The 18,689-nt window shown below is 38.5% G+C and overlaps 2 protein-coding genes across 4 annotated transcripts; one reads left to right on the forward strand and one right to left on the reverse strand.

The window, feature by feature from the left end:
- Positions 1-2,428: 2,428 nt before the first annotated feature.
- LOC115357955 (major histocompatibility complex class I-related gene protein-like) lies at positions 2,429-10,141 on the forward strand. Its single transcript, XM_030049716.1, has 6 exons — positions 2,429-2,691; positions 2,818-3,057; positions 3,345-3,614; positions 4,974-5,231; positions 5,909-6,049; positions 10,026-10,141. Exons 1-6 carry the CDS (start codon positions 2,631-2,633, stop codon positions 10,139-10,141), a joined length of 1,086 nt encoding a protein of 361 aa, XP_029905576.1. The 5' UTR covers positions 2,429-2,630.
- A 788-nt stretch (positions 10,142-10,929) lies between these two features.
- npl (N-acetylneuraminate pyruvate lyase (dihydrodipicolinate synthase)) lies at positions 10,930-17,974 on the reverse strand. 3 transcript variants are annotated; one of them, XM_030050449.1, is made up of 12 exons: positions 17,955-17,974; positions 16,925-16,997; positions 15,537-15,610; positions 14,982-15,069; positions 14,834-14,891; positions 13,587-13,662; positions 13,165-13,257; positions 12,838-12,983; positions 12,676-12,722; positions 12,492-12,576; positions 12,359-12,398; positions 10,930-11,947 (listed from the first exon to the last, which is right to left on the reverse strand). In XM_030050449.1, exons 2-12 carry the CDS (start codon positions 16,993-16,995, stop codon positions 11,802-11,804), a joined length of 924 nt encoding a protein of 307 aa, XP_029906309.1. In that variant the 5' UTR covers positions 16,996-16,997; positions 17,955-17,974; the 3' UTR covers positions 10,930-11,801. The 3 variants fall into 3 exon arrangements, with proteins under 3 accessions (XP_029906309.1, XP_029906308.1, XP_029906307.1); XM_030050448.1 differs by having other exon boundaries at positions 17,949-17,972; XM_030050447.1 differs by lacking the exon at positions 17,955-17,974 and adding an exon at positions 17,318-17,432.
- Between the last annotated feature and the right edge of the window lie 715 nt (positions 17,975-18,689).

Raw genomic sequence — 18,689 nt, forward strand, 5'->3', positions numbered from 1 at the left:
AGTTTCTCCATTCGCTTATATAGACTGTGTAATTTACAAATGCGAACAAGTAAGCACAGCGAGGACTTTTATCCACTCCTTAAACACACTGTACACAATAAATGTGATTAATGTCAAGACTTTTCAACCAAAATGATTCGGGAAGAAAGAACAGAGCTTAAAGCATATATATGATGCTATTATTGTGAATATAAAGCTGTTTGGACAAATTAAAGCCACTTTTGTCCTTTGACCAACAGACCTGGGATAGTTTCTCTTTCAGTTTATTGTGGTTTTTATTCCTGCAGCTCTATGCAGTAGACAGCAGAGGGCAGCACTGGCCAAGATGGGTGTAGGGACCACTGACTTATTTATTTGTTTAATTAATTAAGGCAGATAAATCAAGCACTGTGACTATGTACAGTATCTTATCTCTCTTTCTATTCTGCTCCATTTTACTTTTATTTAAGCAAACTTAAAAAACAAACAAACAAAAAACAAAACAAAACAAAACAAAAACAAACAAACAAACAAACAAAAAAAAAAAAAAAAAAAAAAAAAAAAAACAGTCAGCTCCCGTTAGAATAAATTTTCTCTATGGGATCCTATACAATAAAATATTCCAGCAAATCTGGTTTATTGGTTTTGAATAAGATTAGTAAGTACCAAAAACAAAACTGGAAATTTTCTGACAGAATGATTTATTATCATAGTGCAATAACGTGTGCACCCATATGAATGCCTCAGGAGTAAAACCTGAAAAAATTCTAATTGAAAGGGAGTGGGGAGGTATTTAAGAGAGAGAATCCACTGCCCTTCAATGCTGACAAAGAGAAATGTCACAAGACTTGAGAGAGAAAATAATTTCTTTACATAAAAAGTATCAAACTTACAAGAAATTTTGTAAAGCATTGCTAATAAGTCAAAATACAGTAGTAAAAATGATGCAAAAATTCACAAAAGGGTGAACTTGTGGGAAGCTCACTGAGACATCCAGTCGTCCACAGAGGTTATCACCTTGACATGAGCGCTTTGTGATGACAAGAGTTGAAGAAAATTGGCATGCAAGTTCACCACAATGAGTGTTTCCCGTGACATAACACGACATACACTGCAGAGGAGTGGTGTGTATGGGTGTTGTCCACAGAGGAAGCCATGCTGAAGCCAATGGCCCATGTTGACAAAGGCGAAGGCGAAGTTGCCAGGCACTCTGTCAACATCCCAAAACAAGGTGAACAGCGAGTCACCAGACCTCAACCCGACATAAGATGTGTGGGGAGTTATGAAAAGACAAGCTGAGCGTCAGTCTCCATCCAGCATCCAGGATCTGAAAGAGTTTATCCTCCAGGAATTGAGAAAGACAGATGTAACAGTTACTCACCAAATTGTCCATTTAATGTCTGCAAGAGTTGGTGCTGTTCTTAAAAGTCAAGGAGTCCATGCAAAATATTAGATTTAGTTGAATTTGTTGTAGTGTGTAATCATTTTTGCAACACCTCATTTGAATATAATATATTTTCTTATCACAATGATGTTAGGTGACAACACTTATATTAATAAAATAAATGCAAATTAAAAGCAAATTGTCCTCATATTCACTGAGAAATGGATAAAAATATAATTTTCAAAGGGGTTGTACTCATCTATGCTGAGCACTGTATCTGTTTTGTCAAGTGTGTGATTTTAATATTGTGCTTTGTTATCGTATGATTTTGTTTTTGCCTGTCCACCATTCTGTCTGTTTAATCTATCATATCATATCTCAAAATCCGTTGGGCAGATTGCCATGAAATTTGGTGAGTAGATTCATGGTCTTTGCAGGATGAACCTTGCCAATTTTGGTGACCTAGTGACTTTTCCTCTCACGCTGTCATCTGGCTAAAATATCAGTTTTGCACATTAGATATCACTAAATCTACTTAGTAAATTGCCTTGATATTTGAACAGATTCATGTAAGGTAAGGTTCATATAAGGGCATATAAGGTAACATTAGGTTTCAATTTAAGTCTTCAGTTGTTGCCTTTGCTATTAAATTCACATCCAAAGTGCACCTTTAGGGAAACCGAAAGCTGTTATTTGACACCACATGAGCCCGATAGCCTGTTTGATCACACCACACATGCAAGTTAAACTGCTCATGACAAATATGAATCGGTGAGCAGCTTCAGTGCAGGAACTGGACTTTCAGTGCCTTGCTCAAAGGCATTTCTTTGGTTGTTGGTTGGTGAGAAGGTGAATACGGTTTTCACACACTGCCTCCACACACATTTTCCCACATTGAAAAAAAGCATCAACATCTGTAATTTTCTGTAATTATTTGCCTGAAATATGCTATTTGTACAGTGCAGATAAACTTTTGCACTGGCAAAAAATTAAGGTGCATGAAATAAGAAGAAAAAACAGGGCAAGGCAAAATAATTACAGGGAGCTGCATCACAGATAAACAGGTAGCCACATATTTGTATTATCTGATATCTGATTGATGACGTCCCCGTAGAACACAGCCAGATAATGTGGTATGTCCTGTTCTGCCTCATGTCTTATTCAGTGAATCAACAGACTCGGAGTGAACACTGCTCTGAAAATGCTCTCATGCTACCTCTGAAGCATTTTTTGATCCTTTTTGAAAATTCAGAACAGGATTAGGAGAATGCTTATACAGTGGATCATACTTTTCATTGCAAATTTTCTAGTGCCAGCAGGTGAATGCGGTAAGCACATTTTATTGCTTCAACTGTAGATTTTGGGGCATATGATCAATACATTGTACTTTTTATGTGTTTCAGTATCTGCTAAATCAATGTAACTATAACAACATACACAACTCTTCCTTTCAGATTCCCACACTCTTGAGTTCTTGTCTGTCGGTCTTGCACAGCCTGGAGGTCAATCACGGGTTACGCAGCAAACTGTATTTGATCGAATCCCAGTCTCTTATTGTGACAGCTTCACTAAAAAGGAAGAGCCCAAACAAATCCTGGTGTCAAAAAACATTTTATCTGGAAGCTGTGGAGCTGCACATGATGACATCTTAGAGGCTCTCTCGGTGATTCCAGCATTTATTAACAGCACACTGTGTAAGTTGTGAATATTATGTAGCCTGTTTCTCTTCTTTCATGAAAAACTTTCTTTCTGTACAGTGCTACGTAACAAATATTTGACAGCTGAAATTTATGTGAATGAATTTATGTGAATTTTATTACTGTGAGTGTTCTCATTTGTTTTTGGCTGCCCTGCTGATGAAGTCTTGACAAGGATTTTGTATTAATATGCACCAAAAACAACAACTCAGTTGGGCTTGGATTCTGCATGTAAGTAAAAGTGAAACAGAATGCCGTCTTGCTAAACAGCTTGTGTTTTCTAGATGTCATCCAAAGAAGGAGGGGCTGCAGCTTGTCAGGTGATGGGAATGTCTCTGCTTTTGAAGCCTGGGCAGTGAATGGGATGGACTTCTTGACCTTTGACCCTCACTCCCTGGAATGGATATCCCAGTCTCAAGATGCAGCATCAGTAAGACTTAGTTGGAACAACAACAAAAGAACAAATCTTGTGTTTAGTTACTTCATCAGGACAGAATGCCCCCTCTTGATCAAGAGATTAAAACTGAAAACACCAAGCCAAACACCTAAGACAGGTGAGACTCACTGGTAGAATCCAAATAACCAAATCATACACGTATTCATGCACACGCACGCGGACACACACACAAATACTAAACTTCTAAATTCTGGTGGAGATCCTAAGGTTTCTGAAGAAACCAAATATGTTGTGTTAATTACAAGGAATTGTGTATAAAATGATGCACTAGACAGTAAGATTGTATCTGTTTAATGTAATGGGGCAGATATAACATAATTGCATCTTGGGTTTGAATATGCAACTCAATATAAGCTTGAATGAAGTGTTGCAACCAGCAGACACAGTATATGTATATGACTTTGCTAAACAATATATGTATGTGTGTATAGCTATATAAAGTGTTTTTAAGTTACTTAAGGGGAAATTTACAAGAAAATCTGAGTTCAAGGGATTCACTGTATGTCATTTGATATACCTCAGATGGACACTATATGTGTTTTCACAAATCAAACCTTTCATTGTTTCTGAGAAGTGGGCATGTGATGGTTGTGACAGGAGAGCCAGTTAATCAGTAAATCTTGGTTTCTCACATTTTCCAGTTCTCCCAGTTTTGAAATTTTCAGTTTCTAGTTCCACTTTTTTAGTTTTTGAATGGTAGAACAAGACAGTAGTAGTGGTATGACTGTCAGGATTCCAGTAATTATACGAACCATCTCTGTTACACTCTGAAGATCTTAACAAACATAACAATACACAGAGGAAGTGGCAGAGACTCAGTCTTTCTGGTGTGTGACGTTTCTAGGAGTAGCCTGAAATATTTTGGCTGCTCTGTTATTTGCTTGGAGCTACACACCCACTGCCCAAAGGCTGACGCCCAGAAAAGTCCCAAGCTCAGCAAAACAAGACAATCCAGGCAGATACACACCTATAGTGGGTCATAAGTGATGACAGAGAGGGTTTCATGTTGTATGAATCTATATATATTTTTTAGGAAAATCCTACTCATTCATGCTGCAGGTCATGCCTGTTCATGCCAAGTAGCACAACACTCTAAATATGGACTTGTTGATTTTTCCTGTGATGGTGCACATATGTTCCAGTATGTAGTTATCACACTGGTGATGAAGAAGAAAATGCATGGCAAACAAAGCCGTCCCACCAATCTTTGAGTAGTTACAGTACACACCATCAACTTTTAAGACTGAGCTGAAGTACTTCCCCAAATGCCAGGTTATGTCGTTTTCTGTTCATTGTTGTGCGTCACTGTCATTCATGCTTACACTGGCACATTGTTGCACTGCATGTTGCACCACATTAAACAGTGGAATTGGGATACTTTCAGCTGCAGGATGGACACTGCTGAAATTTACTTTATCATGGTCTTGATGCAGATATTATTTTCCCTTCCCTCCAGAGTTGCACATTTTTGCCAAGGCAGTTTCTGGTTTGGACAAGGTGTCACTAAGGTGCCATGTAACAAGCAATGAGGAGTCAGTGAGCACAGTGCATCTAATTGGAGGTGCCGCCTCCAGGGTCACGGTCACTGGACAGCTGCCCTCTGGAGACGGAGGTTTAGTGATGAGGCTGGCAGCTGAGATCTCCCCGGGGACAGACTGGAACAAATATGGATGCAGAATACAAACAAGCATTCACAACATCACTGTGATGTGGGGTAAGACCTTCTGAAATCTTTAATTTATTATTATTTTATTTATTCTTTTTCCCCTCATGTTTTTAAGATGGATCAGCAAAGTACACATTTTCTAGTACAGATTTTTAAAAACTTATCAGCACCATCAGCACCACCAAACACCATAGCACACTATATTTAAACGCTGACCTGTGAAATTCTTTCAAGGTCAATGGGTATTTCAGTAAAGATGATATTTCTTTACATTTCAAGTCAAGTCAAGTATATTTCATCCATAAAAATGGAAATTACAGTGCTTGTACCCACCGTCATGCCCACAAAAGACCTCAATTAAGAGTAAATAATACATGCAAGCCTATAGTTACAGGCAAAGATAATAAATTAACATCAAATTCATGCTACAAAGATAATGAATTAACATCAAATTCACACTACAAAGATAATAAGTTCACATTAAATACACACATATAGCTAAAAAAGTTCTACAAATGCATGTTTAAAGTGCTCATTGTGCTGCCTAACCGCATGAGGTATAAAGGAGAGAGATACATTTTGTATTTGGGAAATATTCATCTTGTATTTCCAGAGTATGATCTTGTGCTCAGTATTTTCCCAAACTGTTGTAAAGTGAAATATTCGAATTTTGATCATTTTTACGTATGTTTTATGTTTTACTCTGTTTTATTTCTTGCTTGTAGACGAGCAAAAACCCCGTCCTCCTCCAAGTATTGATCCACAGGTGAGACAGCAGGCCACCAGTTTGCTGGAGAATGAGGTCCCTCTTGAACCAAAGATCGTGATTCTGGCGTTGCTTTTTGGTGGACAACCTCACCCTTTTGGTGAGTTGCAAACCCAGTGGGAGGAGTCTGTTGCTTCAAGGGACGAAACAGACCAGTGTTTCTACGGCCCTTCGACGATAGAAACACGTGTTTGATCCCAGAAAAAAAAGAGCCTTTTTACATTTTAGACTGAAAGACTGGATTATATTCAAATGACACTTAGAAACCATATTTTTTTTGGTTTAGTGTAAACTAGAATGTTATGTCTCACCTATGGAACATATGCAAATTAGCTATTTGAGATACAAAATTACAAGGATACAAGGATACAAGGATACAAGGAAGTTTTATATTATTGCATACATATGTCTAGTTTTTGCTATATTTGTCTCAGTTCCATAACACTGAAAATGCTACTGGTTTTCAGAGGTCATACAAAACCAACAGGCAGTCAGTTGAAGAGAATAGTTTTTTGTCTGATCTTTAAAATGTATGCATATTAGTTACATTAACAGGGACAAGACATCAGGGAACACTTGAGGTGTGACATTTTAATTACAAAAAAATGGTGAGATATTTTGATTCTAAAATTCAAAATAATGATCAAATGTTGGCTGCTTTGCCTTTTTTTGTCAATGCACTTTCATTCAGAGTTTGGATTAAGCTGATAGGTGGGAATGTAGCATAAAATTTAAAGGTAAAATCTACTCTGTTAAAAAAAAAAAAAAATTGGTGATGCACTTTACTGTACTGTTTGTTCTTATTCTTGTGGATAACTGGTCAAATGCAGATGATGTGAAAGTGAGGTAGCAGAGGATGTTTTTACAGTCTGAAACATCAGACGTCAGGTTTTTGTGTAACCAGTTTCTCCAGCAGCAGCCTCAGTTGACCAGAATGCACCAGTGGCCACCATCATCAGTACCGTTATCCACAAAGGAGCTGGTTAACTACTCAGTTTAGTGCTGTGTCTGTGCCCGCGCACTGACCTTTGTTTTAAAGTGACAAGCTCATGCCTGTTCTCAGAGCATTCTGGGATTTATTTAAACATTTTTCTGATTTATTTCTGCAGCACAATAAGCAAACAAAATTCTGTATAAGATCAAACAAGAAACAAATTATGTGTTTGTTGTCCGGGTATACTCATAGCCTGGTATGCTTGCATAAATCTACTCAAGGAAAGCAAAAAGAAATTTGTAATGTAAATAGTTTGTACAATAGCCTGTATATGTGCAATCAAGTGTATGTAATTGTATTATTATGTACATATTTACACACCTACTTACGTACACACAGAAAATGCAAGAAAAAATGTAATGTAAACCATTTTTTAAAATTCTGCAAGACATTAAAAGAGATCTATTTTCATTGTCATTTTGAACATCAAGAATGATTTGTTCCAATTACTGCACTGGTTGTTTTAGACGCATTTAAGATAAATTTAGTACTATTGATCCAATCTCACAACTTAGATTGGTATTTAAATCACTAATTGGTGCTTCTGCTAAATATACCGTGGAGTCATCAGCATATGTCATGTCCGGTTCTGTTATAGTAGACCCACTGAAACTCAACTGAGGGAGGTCAAATCCAACACATTCATTTATACAGAGAAGACCCAAACATGACACTAATACTAGTACAACTCTAATACTGGCATAGTATACTGAAAATGCTACAATACTAATACAACAACCACTACTACTACTACTAATACTGATAGCAATGCCAATGCTGGTACTGATGCTAATACTGATACAAATAAAAGTTGATTCTGATACTTGTATTAACATCAACACTAACAATGATACTGATGTGACAAAGTGCTGAGCTACTGCTACTTTGCCACTTGCACACGCCCTGGGGTTCATGCCACTCTTCTGTGGCATGAACACATGGTGGAGCGTGTACCACTTGTCTAGGCTGAGTCCTGATTACAGAGTCCTGGGTTTGAATCTGACTTAGGGCCATTTGCTGCATGTCTATTTCCTCCCCTATATGTATATATATGTGTCTGTATAGAGCTGTATACAGTACAGGCCAAAAGTTTGGACACACCTTCTCATTCAATGCGTTTTCTTTATTTTCATGACTATTTACATTGTAGATTCTCACTGAAGGAATCAAAACTATGAATGAACACATGTGGAGTTATGTACTTAACAAAAAAAGGTGAAATAACTGAAAACATGTTTTATATTCTAGTTTCTCCAAAATAGCCACCCTTTGCTCTGATTACTGCTTTGCACACTCTTGGCATTCTCTCGATGAGCTTCAAGAGGTAGTCACCTGAAATGGTTTTCACTTCACAGGTGTGCCTTATCAGGGTTAATTAGTGGAATTTCTTGCTTTATCAATGGGGTTGGGACCATCAGTTGTGTTGTGCAGAAGTCAGGTTACTACACAGCCGACAGCCCTATTGGACAACTGTTAAAATTCATATTATGGCAAGAACCAATCAGCTAACTAAAGAAAAACCAGTGGCCATCATTACTTTAAGAAATGAAGGTCAGTCAGTCTGGAAAATTGCAAAAACTTTAAATGTGTCCCCAAGTGGAGTCGCAAAAACCATCAAGCGCTACAACGAAACTGGCACACATGAGGACCGACCCAGGAAAGGAAGACCAAGAGTCACCTCTGCTTCTGAGGACAAGTTCATCTGAGTCACCAGCCTCAGAAATCGCAAGTTAACAGCAGCTCAGATCAGAGACCAGATAAATGCCACACAGAGTTCTAGCAGCAGACCCATCTCTAGAACAACTGTTAAGAGGAGACTGCGCCAATCAGGCCTTCATGGTCAAATAGCTGCTAGGAAACCACTGCTAAGGAGAGGCAACAGGCAGAAGAGATTTGTTTGGGCCAAGAAACACAAGGAATGGACATTAGACCAGTGGAAATCTGTGCTTTGGTCTGATGAGTCCAAAATTGAGATCTTTGGTTCCAACCACCGTGTCTTTGTGAGACGCAGAAAAGGTGAACAGATGGATTCCACATGCCTGGTTCCCACTGTGAAGCATGGAGGAGGAGGTGTGATGGTGTGGGGGTGTTTTGCTGGTGACACTGTTGGGGATTTATTCAAAATTGAAGGCACACTGAACCAGCATGGTTACCACAGCATCCTGCAGCGACATGCCATCCCATCCGGTTTGCGTTTAGTTGGACGATCATTTATTTTTCAACAGGACAATGACCCCAAACACACCTCCAGGATGTGTAAGGGCTATTTGACCAAGAAGGAGAGTGATGGAGTGCTGCGGCAGATGACCTGGCCTCCACAGTCACCGGACCTGAACCCAATCGAGATGGTTTGGGGTGAGCTGGACCGCAGAGTGAAGGCAAAGGGGCCAACAAGTGCTAAACACCTCTGGGAACTCCTTCAAGACTGTTGGAAAACCATTTCAGGTGACTACCTCTTGAAGCTCATCGAGAGAATGCCAAGAGTGTGCAAAGCAGTAATCAGAGCAAAGGGTGGCTATTTTGAAGAAACTAGAATATAAAACATGTTTTCAGTTATTTCACCTTTTTTTGTTAAGTACATAACTCCACATTTTCATTCATAGTTTTGATTCCTTCAGTTAGAATCTATAATGTAAATAGTCATGAAAATAAAGAAAACGCACTGAATGAGAGGGTGTGACCAAACTTTTGGCCTGTACTGTATATATATAAAAGTAATCTAGTTCTATACAGACAGGATAAAGTATGTTTTGTCTGCACTGGTGTGTTTCTTCAGTTGAAGGCACAACAGGCTATAACTCAGGGTGATCTTATGTATCTATCTTACAGTTTCCCAAGTATCAACAACTGTAGTGCTAAAAGTGAATGTAATTGCTAAATGGGCCAAATGCATTTGAAAAATTGCTTAAATTAGATCCAGACTGCATATTTGTATTTGTTGTCATGTAACTGCCTACAGTTGATTCATCCAATCAAGTCTATTCTGCTTAAAGTGCACATCCACCTCCAACTTGAGATTTTGACTGAGGGAGCAGCAAATTGCAAGTGAACATTCAGCTACTGACTTTCCTCGTGCCCTCAGTGGACAGAGTCACTACAGCCTCCCAGCTCCATCAGGAGTCCCCCGGGAGTCACATCGGACTCCTGCCCTGGGTCACTGCAGCTCAGAACAAGGGACACAGCCTGAGGCAGGGCTGATGTAAGACACCCTCACACTGCAGCGTTAACTAACAGAGAAATATACACCTGCTCATGTGGGAACATGATGTGAAGGAGCTGAGCATCAATTCACAAACACAATTACTGCAAATGAGACCAGCAGATTTTTCTTTTGTCACACAGCTTAAGAATTATCTGTCTCATTATTCTGTCTAAAAAACAAACATACAGGTTTGTGCCACTCCAGCCCATCACTGCTCTTCTCTATGTGTATTCCTTGGCCAGAAAAACTGGTTTTGTAACAGAAATGCTCTCTAAAACAGTATAGTAGTAGTAAGCACATATAAGTACATCACAGATGCTTTCCAGATACTGTGAATTCACAATTTATCTCAATTCAAGTTCTATTTATATACTTACATTATATAAATAATAATTTCCATATCATTATATTATAGTTAGAAACCATTTAACTGTGTACATTCATAAAAGCTTAATGTTATGGGCAAAACCAAAACATTATATATGTTTGGCAACTAACTGTAATATACAGTGGTGTAGTCTCACTAACCTGGAAAATGAACGTCCCAAAATGAGGAATAAACTATTGATGAATGTGCATTAAAGGAAGGATAGTAGGTATAGAGCAGAAGAGAGGAGGTGAAGAAGAGGTAAGGCAAATACTGAGGAGCCAAATGAGTGACACACATACACACACAACACAACATATTTGATTCATCATTCATCATTTGGACTTGTGATTTTTGCGAGCACTTCAGAACCAGAGCGTGTGAAAGAGAGACATCATTTCACAAATTAATCAGTAAATAGATCAGCATATCATTTATTCAAAACCAATCACAAATTTGTTGTTACTAGTACAAAGATAGTTCATAATGCATTCTCTGTATTTCTGTGATTAGAAAAGTATACTCTACATAACAATTTAAGGATTCTTACACAAACCATACAGTACAAAATGACATCAAGAGAACACTGTTGATCTTAAGAGACCCTTTGCAACAAAAAATACAAATATGTCCCTGGGCAATACAGAAGTTAGTGATTCTGTGCATTTTATGAAAATATAGTAACATTATCAGCTCAAAATGTTAGTTAGCAAATAATAGTGGGAGATTAAATCTGTAGTCTGGAAATAATCTCGTCGGTGGAGAAAGCCCACTGAAATAAGAACTGTACTGACTCAAGTAATTGCATTTTGCCCCGTGCTACATGCAGGCCTCAATGTGGCTCATACCAGAGTGTCCCACCAGACTGAAATGGCACGTAGGTGAGAAATTTCAGTAAATGTATTCTATACAGTAATGTGTGTGTTTTACTTTAAATTGTGCTGAACTAGTTGACCATAACAAAAACAGAAATGCATGTTTAAAAGTGAAGTGTCTGGAACAGTTTGCACAAGACTGGTCATTCAGTTTAAAAAAAGACACTTAGTGTGTTTAGTTCCCTTCTTTTCTAATGGTAAAATTTTGCGTAAAAGGTAAATGGCTGGTGCAAAACTGCTTAATTTGTGCGTTTTCTTTGTCTTCCCACACAACAAACCAACGTAAGGCTTTCACTTTATTGAACAAAACTGGACCCATCCTGTAGTTACAGTGAATCTGAAGCATGAACAACAAAGAGATTGATAGGCTATAAAAGAACAGGCAGAGGTCAGTAATCTAGAGTAAATATGGTATCAAGGGTCAGGGAAAAGGCTGTGGTATTTCTTAGCAATGGCTTGACTGTTATCAGCAGGGCACTGCAGCAGAGGGAGTCGAGGGGGGCCCAGACTCAGTCCTGACACTTCAATCATCAGCTGCTTGTTTACTCCCAGATTGAACCCTGTGAATAAAAGCAAAACACAACAAATTACAGTAGACCGACACTTCAAAATCACCACAGTCTGCCACATCCAAAGAGCTGGTAAGCTGGAGGAATACAACTACGGGTACACCAATACCATTTTTTCAGTGCTGATATGGTTACTGAACACCAGCCTGATATACTATATTACTTTAACTGGACAGTGTAGGCCTGAGCCATCAGTGTGGAGTCACTGAACCATTTAACAAATACAGTCTACTGTGTGCAAAAAACATTCTGACATGTTACTCAGGGCTTTGGGTATCAGATCCTACCAGACTTGTATGTAAAATCTCTGATACTATACCTCCATTTCAGCTGGGTGATCACTAGAGACAACTACTAAGTCAGATCTAGTTTGGTGGAACACATCATGAAACAATCACTCACCTTTCTTAATGGCAAAACAGAGAAGCTCTTGCACCTTGAACTGTTCATGGAAATTAGATAAAGATGTCAATACACAACATGGATGTAAAATGTCAATAAAATACAAGTTACAGCAGAGGGAAATGTGCAGTACCTCAATGGCCCTGGCTTGGGAAAGGTCCCCTGCCTTAAATGCTGTTATAAGCTGCTTGGTGTGGCATCCCATGTAGTTGAATGTGCTGAGGGCAGAGAAATGAATAATGAGAATTTTAATACTAAGCTGGAAATTTGCCCGAGAGAGTGGAAGGTGAAAATGCAGTGTACAGAGAAACACTGACCTGCCGACTGCTCCTTCGGCTCCCATAGCCAGACCTGCAAGCAATTGCTATGGCAAGATGAGAGCAAATATTTTAGGATAACTTTCGGGATACACGGTTTATCGAGTGAAAAGAGAAAGAAATGAAATGATAACAGATGGAGAGCAAGGGCAAAAAGCCGACCTCGTCAACGCCGTAGAGGAGCGACCAGTTGGGCTGACTGAGCCGGACACATTGTCCAAAGTCCATCAAGTCAGTCCCAGAGAACTTCAGACCCCTGAAGGAAGGGATGAGCTGCTCAATACCTTCCACCACATCTCTGGCATTCACTGGAGAGAAAGAAATACCATCTGAAATTCAGTAACTGGACAATGCCACTCACCTGGGTTAGAACTGATCGATAAAAAACAAAATGCCACCATGGAGAGATTCAGAAGATCTTAAAATGGAAATGATCAAAGCATGCAAAATACTTACAATAATGAAATGTATCAAATCAATGGCACTAACCATTAATGCCGGTCATGGCTGGAATGTGATAATAGTAGAAGGGCAAAGTTGGAGCAACTTTAGCCACTTGCTTAAGGTACTCCCTCAAAGCATCTGAGTTTGGGAGAAAGGACAGAAATGAGAAAGCAAAATGTTTGGGTGTTGTTTTTTTTTTTTTTCTTGGCCTTGTCCACATTAAACAGTGCTGACAGAGTGAACAAAATGTGTTGAAAAGCAAAAGTTTCAGACCCGCCCAGTCTTTCATCCGAGATACTCTGATGAATATTTGAAAGAACATTGGTTGATTTCATGTTCTTATCCCAAATCTCATAATAAAAAAAGTTACTTTGCAAATAAGACAAAATACAGAGAACATTAGAAATGGTAGTGTTTTTCTTTCTTCTCCTTAACGTACAAAACAAACTGAGGATAACAAAGCATACCTGCAGTGCTGGGTTTGAAGAAGGATGGGGAAATGACTGCTATCCCATCAGCCCCTATTTCTTCTGCATGGCGAGCCTTAGGGGTGGAGAAGCGTACATGATAAAGGAAGAACACAGATTTATTAGGAAATGAGCAGCGACCGCCAGTCAGCTTAAAGCGGGATAGGTATACTGAAACACATCTGACACCGAGGGGTTAATTTGCTACAGCACCACTGTCTCGTGAAACTTTTAGTATCATATTGAATCGCTTGACTGGAAAGGGTTTAAATTAAGTTTTGGATTTTGGAGTTTTTATGAGTCATGCGTGGTATTGTGTACGAATGATCAGTTTCACTTGTGTAAATGAAAGGTAGTTGATTTAGTAGTTTATTTATTCTCTTATTCCCCTGGATAACAAAACGTGACATGACGTCAGGATATTTCCAGGAAGGCTCTGACTGAGTTTGAGAGCAGAGCAGTTTTCAGCTATCGACCACATCAGCGGTCACAATCAAATATCAACGGCTTCTATTGAGGTGCACCATTTTCTCCCAACATTCAGCAATTATGCAGAGAGAGATTCATCTCAGAAAAGAAAAAGCCGCCAGTTTCTTCACTGACAGTAGTTTCGATAGATCAGAATACAATAAAGCTACAAGACAAGTTGCATTCTGAATAAGAGGTCTGAATTTGGCTTTTTTCTCAACAGGAAATCCTCGCTTTTCAGTTGTGCAATCCAGTTAGCAGCAGTCTCATCATTTCTCACCCCACCTACATGTATTGAGTTTTATGCAGGGGTGTTGAGTTTCTGCCCATTTTCTGGAAGTTGTCGAAAGTGATTCAAAGAAATGTAAATGACTAAATGGAGACGAAAGAGGGCGGCATTTTCTATTAAAGCAGGAGCCAGTGCATTCCCATGGAAATGCAAATTAGACTGTCCTCCTAATGACATGACAATAAAAGCGATCGCAACAAACACACAAAATAACAAGAGCTTTCATATTTACTGAAAGACTGAAAAGTGGTTTGAGATTTATTTAAGCTGCAGTTGAATAAGCTGCAGTTAAGATAACGTAGTGAGTCACGTTTTTGCTCAATACGTGACGATACGAGCACATTATTGAGGAAAACAATGGAGATAACAAATCTCATGAGCAAAATCAAATGCTGTGGTGCTAGCTAAGTAGGCTGAGTGGAACCTCTGCAAGATTACATGCAACAATGAATGCAACAATCATAAAGAAGAAGTCGACGCGATAACTCACCAGCTCTTGAGTATCTTTCAGACTCATGCAGCCAACATGCACAATCAACTGGTCCAGTCTGTGGACACATGCAAGAAAACAACCACTGATTACCACCGGCTGACCATACACACACATTTCCATGAAAAGACCCTGTCAGATGACTTACTTGCCCTTGCCTTCTCGACACCACACCTCTGCCAGCACCTTCCTCTCCTCCATGCTGAGAGACACGCTCTCTCCAGTGGTGCCATTCACTGTTGAGAGGAGAGACAGCAGAGGACACTGAGTTACAGACTAAACAGGCGACAGCAGACCATAAAGTGGGATAATATATAGATATTTAGTGAAGAGAATTTAAGGGAAGTGATCAGGCGCATTTTTCAGCTTGTGACACTGTGGATTGTGACATCTGGAGCAGAAAAAAATGAGTCAGCTTTTTTAAGATCAGCAACAAGAGGAAAGACAAAGTTTACAAATGTCTATTGTAACTGTCTCTCTGTTCTGGGGATTTTTTTTATGAAAAGTTTCCAACTGCAGCCAGACAACCACCTTTTTTCCCACCAAACTGTTTTTTTTTTTTTTTTTTTAAACTAGCAAGTCAGTAACACATAAACTACAAGTACAAAATGTCTTTCAAAACAAAACAATGGAAAGTAAATGTGCTATAGCATGGGGAACACAGACTGTGACAAATATCACAAGAATCAACTGGTGTACTTACCAAATACATTAGTAACGCCTTGTTTCTTGGTCAAATAGTCAACATAAGGTCCAATAACGGCTGGGTTGATGTGACTGTTTAGAGAAAATGTGAAAAGATACAGCGATGGTGAAAGTGTTTAGGTACAGTAGGTACAATAGATACAGCTCTAATGAAAGTTATTTGATGCTGATCGGTTATTTTGCTACGCCAACATTGCTTAAAAAAAAAAAAAAAAAAAAAAAAAAAAGTATAACAACCCTCCTATTATGTTTGGGGTCAATTAGGTCCCACTCAATATTTAACGTCTCTAAATAAATGATTAAAATCATTTTTTTTTTGCTTCATATTTAATGAGCTTTCCTAATTTAATGGGCACTACCGGGTAAACATGAAACTCACATGATGATATGTTTTCAATGTCCTGTACACACTTTATAACGCATCGGTTATAAATAACAAAAATCTGTACTTAGAAATAATATAATGCCATTAAAACACCAAAAATATTTCTTTCCAATTTCCAATTTTAGGTCAATCAGTGAGATTTTATGATGATTTGCATATTTTTCCATAGTCATGTAATAGTAGAATACTGGATGTATAAGTGGGGGTGAGGAGGTTATGTTTTATTTAAAGGGCTATTTAGGTAGTCAACAAAGAAACATAAAGTACTTGACACATAAACTTTGATAACAATTTTAGTTATAATAATTTTGTGGAGGTTTAAACTGCTGGGGTCAAACTGACCCCAAACATAAAAGATGTTAGTAAATTTTAACATAACAGGAGGGTTAAATACTATTGGATTATTTGAGCTGAACGGATTTAAATTACACTTTGGGATTTTGGAGTTTAGAGGAGTCAAAGTGCTGTTCAGCTTTGTTAAACGAAAAATCCACCCTATATCAAGCCTTACACACTGTTACTATTTCCGGGCCAAACATGAATAATAAGACACAAGGTCAGGGTATTTCCGGTGCAGCTCCAGGTGAGTTTGAGAGCAGGACAGTTTTCAGCTCTCTACAACATCAGTCAAAAACTCCACTTTCTGCGGTCAGTCCATCATAATCAAAGAGCAGCTTCTTTTTTCAAGGTCCACTGTTTTTTCTGCATAAACATTCAACGATTATGCAGAAAGAAAATCATCTTGAAAAGGAAGAGCTGCCGGTTTCCTCACTGACAGCAAACTCAACAACCAAGAATACAACACAGCTAAAAAACATGCTACGCTGAGTAAGAGGTGCATCTGAAAAATCATTCCTGCACATGTACACCTGACATGTGCACCATGGGCACCTGATTTTTACAATGTAGGCACAAGCACACAAGCTTCAAAAACTTCATTTAGTTCTGGAGAAATGCTGAACAAACAGAGGGAAACAGGAACTGGATCCTCTGCTACTTACCCATCTGGGTTGAATGGGGTAAAGGTAGCTGCAACAATACCTGACACCTTTCTATCAACAGCAGGATCCATGACTGAGAGAGAGAGAGAGAGAGAGAGAGAGAGAGAGAGAGAGAGAGAGAGAGAGCATTCTAAATTCAATGAAAAAAGGCATTCTTTAATGTCATACAATTAAATAAAAATGACTTATCTATTGAAATATAGGCCTACCGTATCTATTACAAATATGCATTGGAAACAAATTTAGAACCTAATGAGTGCTGCTCTGCATATTTAAAAAAAAAATACTGGAGACTACATCAAGGCTTATTTGTATATAAAAGGCAACACAGAGCGTAGATCCACACACAGTATTCCGGTGTAAAAGGTGAAATCAAATGAAATGCAGCTGTACCTGGCAGACCTCGTCTCCTGTCTAAGCGCACATTAGCTCACTGATCCCTGAAATTCGTGTTGCACAGGGACAATCACGGATTTGTTTTGTGGGCAGTCATGTGAGCCCACACGAGAGTCAGCTGACGAAGCAAAGATTCATGGGAAATGTAGTGAAAATAATAACAAAAAAGATATAGGACGATACAAGGGAGTTTTGAAAGGTTATGAATTATGAAATATTCGGGACTTTTACACTTTCAGATTGCAAACAATAATAAGCTTGCAGATGCCTTCAAATGCACTTGTAATATCCAAACTATGCAGGAGCGCATACAAACAAGTCCTGAAGCTGAATGTTATCAAATACACTTGGACAGCGGGAATTAGACATCGTGCAAATAGCTTTCTGAGGCGTTATATTTTGCTTTATCATTCGATCCAATGAAAACTGCTTTGGTTACAGGGTCCACTCGGTTATTTTGCTCTTCCCTCTGCCTCTTTTTGAAGTTAGTCAAACTATACAGCAACTTTACAGCAACGAGCGCGCTTTGGTATTTAAAAGTGTACCATCAACACAAATTGCTCATGTAACATGTATGAACCTGAAAAATTCCCAAACACCAGACACTAATTATTTTTAAGATTCCCACCTCTACTTGTCAATATCCTGGGAAGTTCATCGCGCCATCATCTGGTCACATGTGCACGGCGGGGCTCCACAATCTCGCAATTTTAGACTCTGACCTCATTCAGAATAACTATTATGTGCATTCATAGCTCTGAATTACTCTTCTCCGGCACTGTGTGCAAAAACTGAACTGACAGGTGGATTATCTATACTAACTGTGCCTTATTCAGCTGCAACTCAGGATATTTCCTGTTCAGCTGGTTTATGCAGGTATAACCCAGATTAGAGAATCTGAAAATGAAACATCTTAAAATAGAAAACAGTTATCTACATCGAAATTAAAGGGAACCCATTTGGATTATTGGGTGAATTTTTTTTTTTTTTTTTTTTTTTTTTTTTTTTTTTTTTAATTTTGCGCTGTTTTGTCTTTCGCTCTTAAAAGGCTTCTTAACTAAACTAAAATCCCACTAATATCTTACAACACCTGACTGCCTCTGTGCCTCTGATTGCCACTCTACTTTTTTAATTTACCTACTTTATTTTCATTGTATGATTTTTAAATGTGAATTTTTTAAATCTCTTTTAAATCTAAATTGTCGCTGAGTACTAAGAAAAGCGCTGTACCTATTAAATATATTATAGCTAAACTAAACTAAACTAAACTAAACTATAGATTTCCAGACAAAGGCACTTGAATGCAGCACTACCACTTACGAGCAGCACTTGAAGGCAGCACAACAGATGGGCAGCGTAAGGGGCGGGG

Source organism: Myripristis murdjan, chromosome 4 (genome assembly GCF_902150065.1).
Source record: "Myripristis murdjan chromosome 4, fMyrMur1.1, whole genome shotgun sequence".
NCBI lineage: Eukaryota > Metazoa > Chordata > Actinopteri > Holocentriformes > Holocentridae > Myripristis > Myripristis murdjan.

Bases quoted from the DNA above. Each gene is read 5' to 3' on its own strand.
- LOC115357955 (XM_030049716.1), top strand. From the start codon at position 2,631: ATGCTTATACAGTGGATCATACTTTTCATTGCAAATTTTCTAGTGCCA. The intron at 3,615-4,973 runs GTGAGACTCACT...CCTTCCCTCCAG, and splicing joins AAGCCAAACACCTAAGACAG to AGTTGCACATTTTTGCCAAG. The intron at 5,232-5,908 runs GTAAGACCTTCT...TCTTGCTTGTAG, and splicing joins CAACATCACTGTGATGTGGG to ACGAGCAAAAACCCCGTCCT.
- npl (XM_030050449.1), bottom strand. From the start codon at position 16,995: ATGGATCCTGCTGTTGATAGAAAGGTGTCAGGTATTGTTGCAGCTACC. The intron at 12,399-12,491 runs GTACTGCACATT...TTCCATGAACAG, and splicing joins CCCAAGCCAGGGCCATTGAG to TTCAAGGTGCAAGAGCTTCT. The intron at 11,948-12,358 runs GTGAGTGATTGT...TTTTATTCACAG, and splicing joins CTGTTTTGCCATTAAGAAAG to GGTTCAATCTGGGAGTAAAC.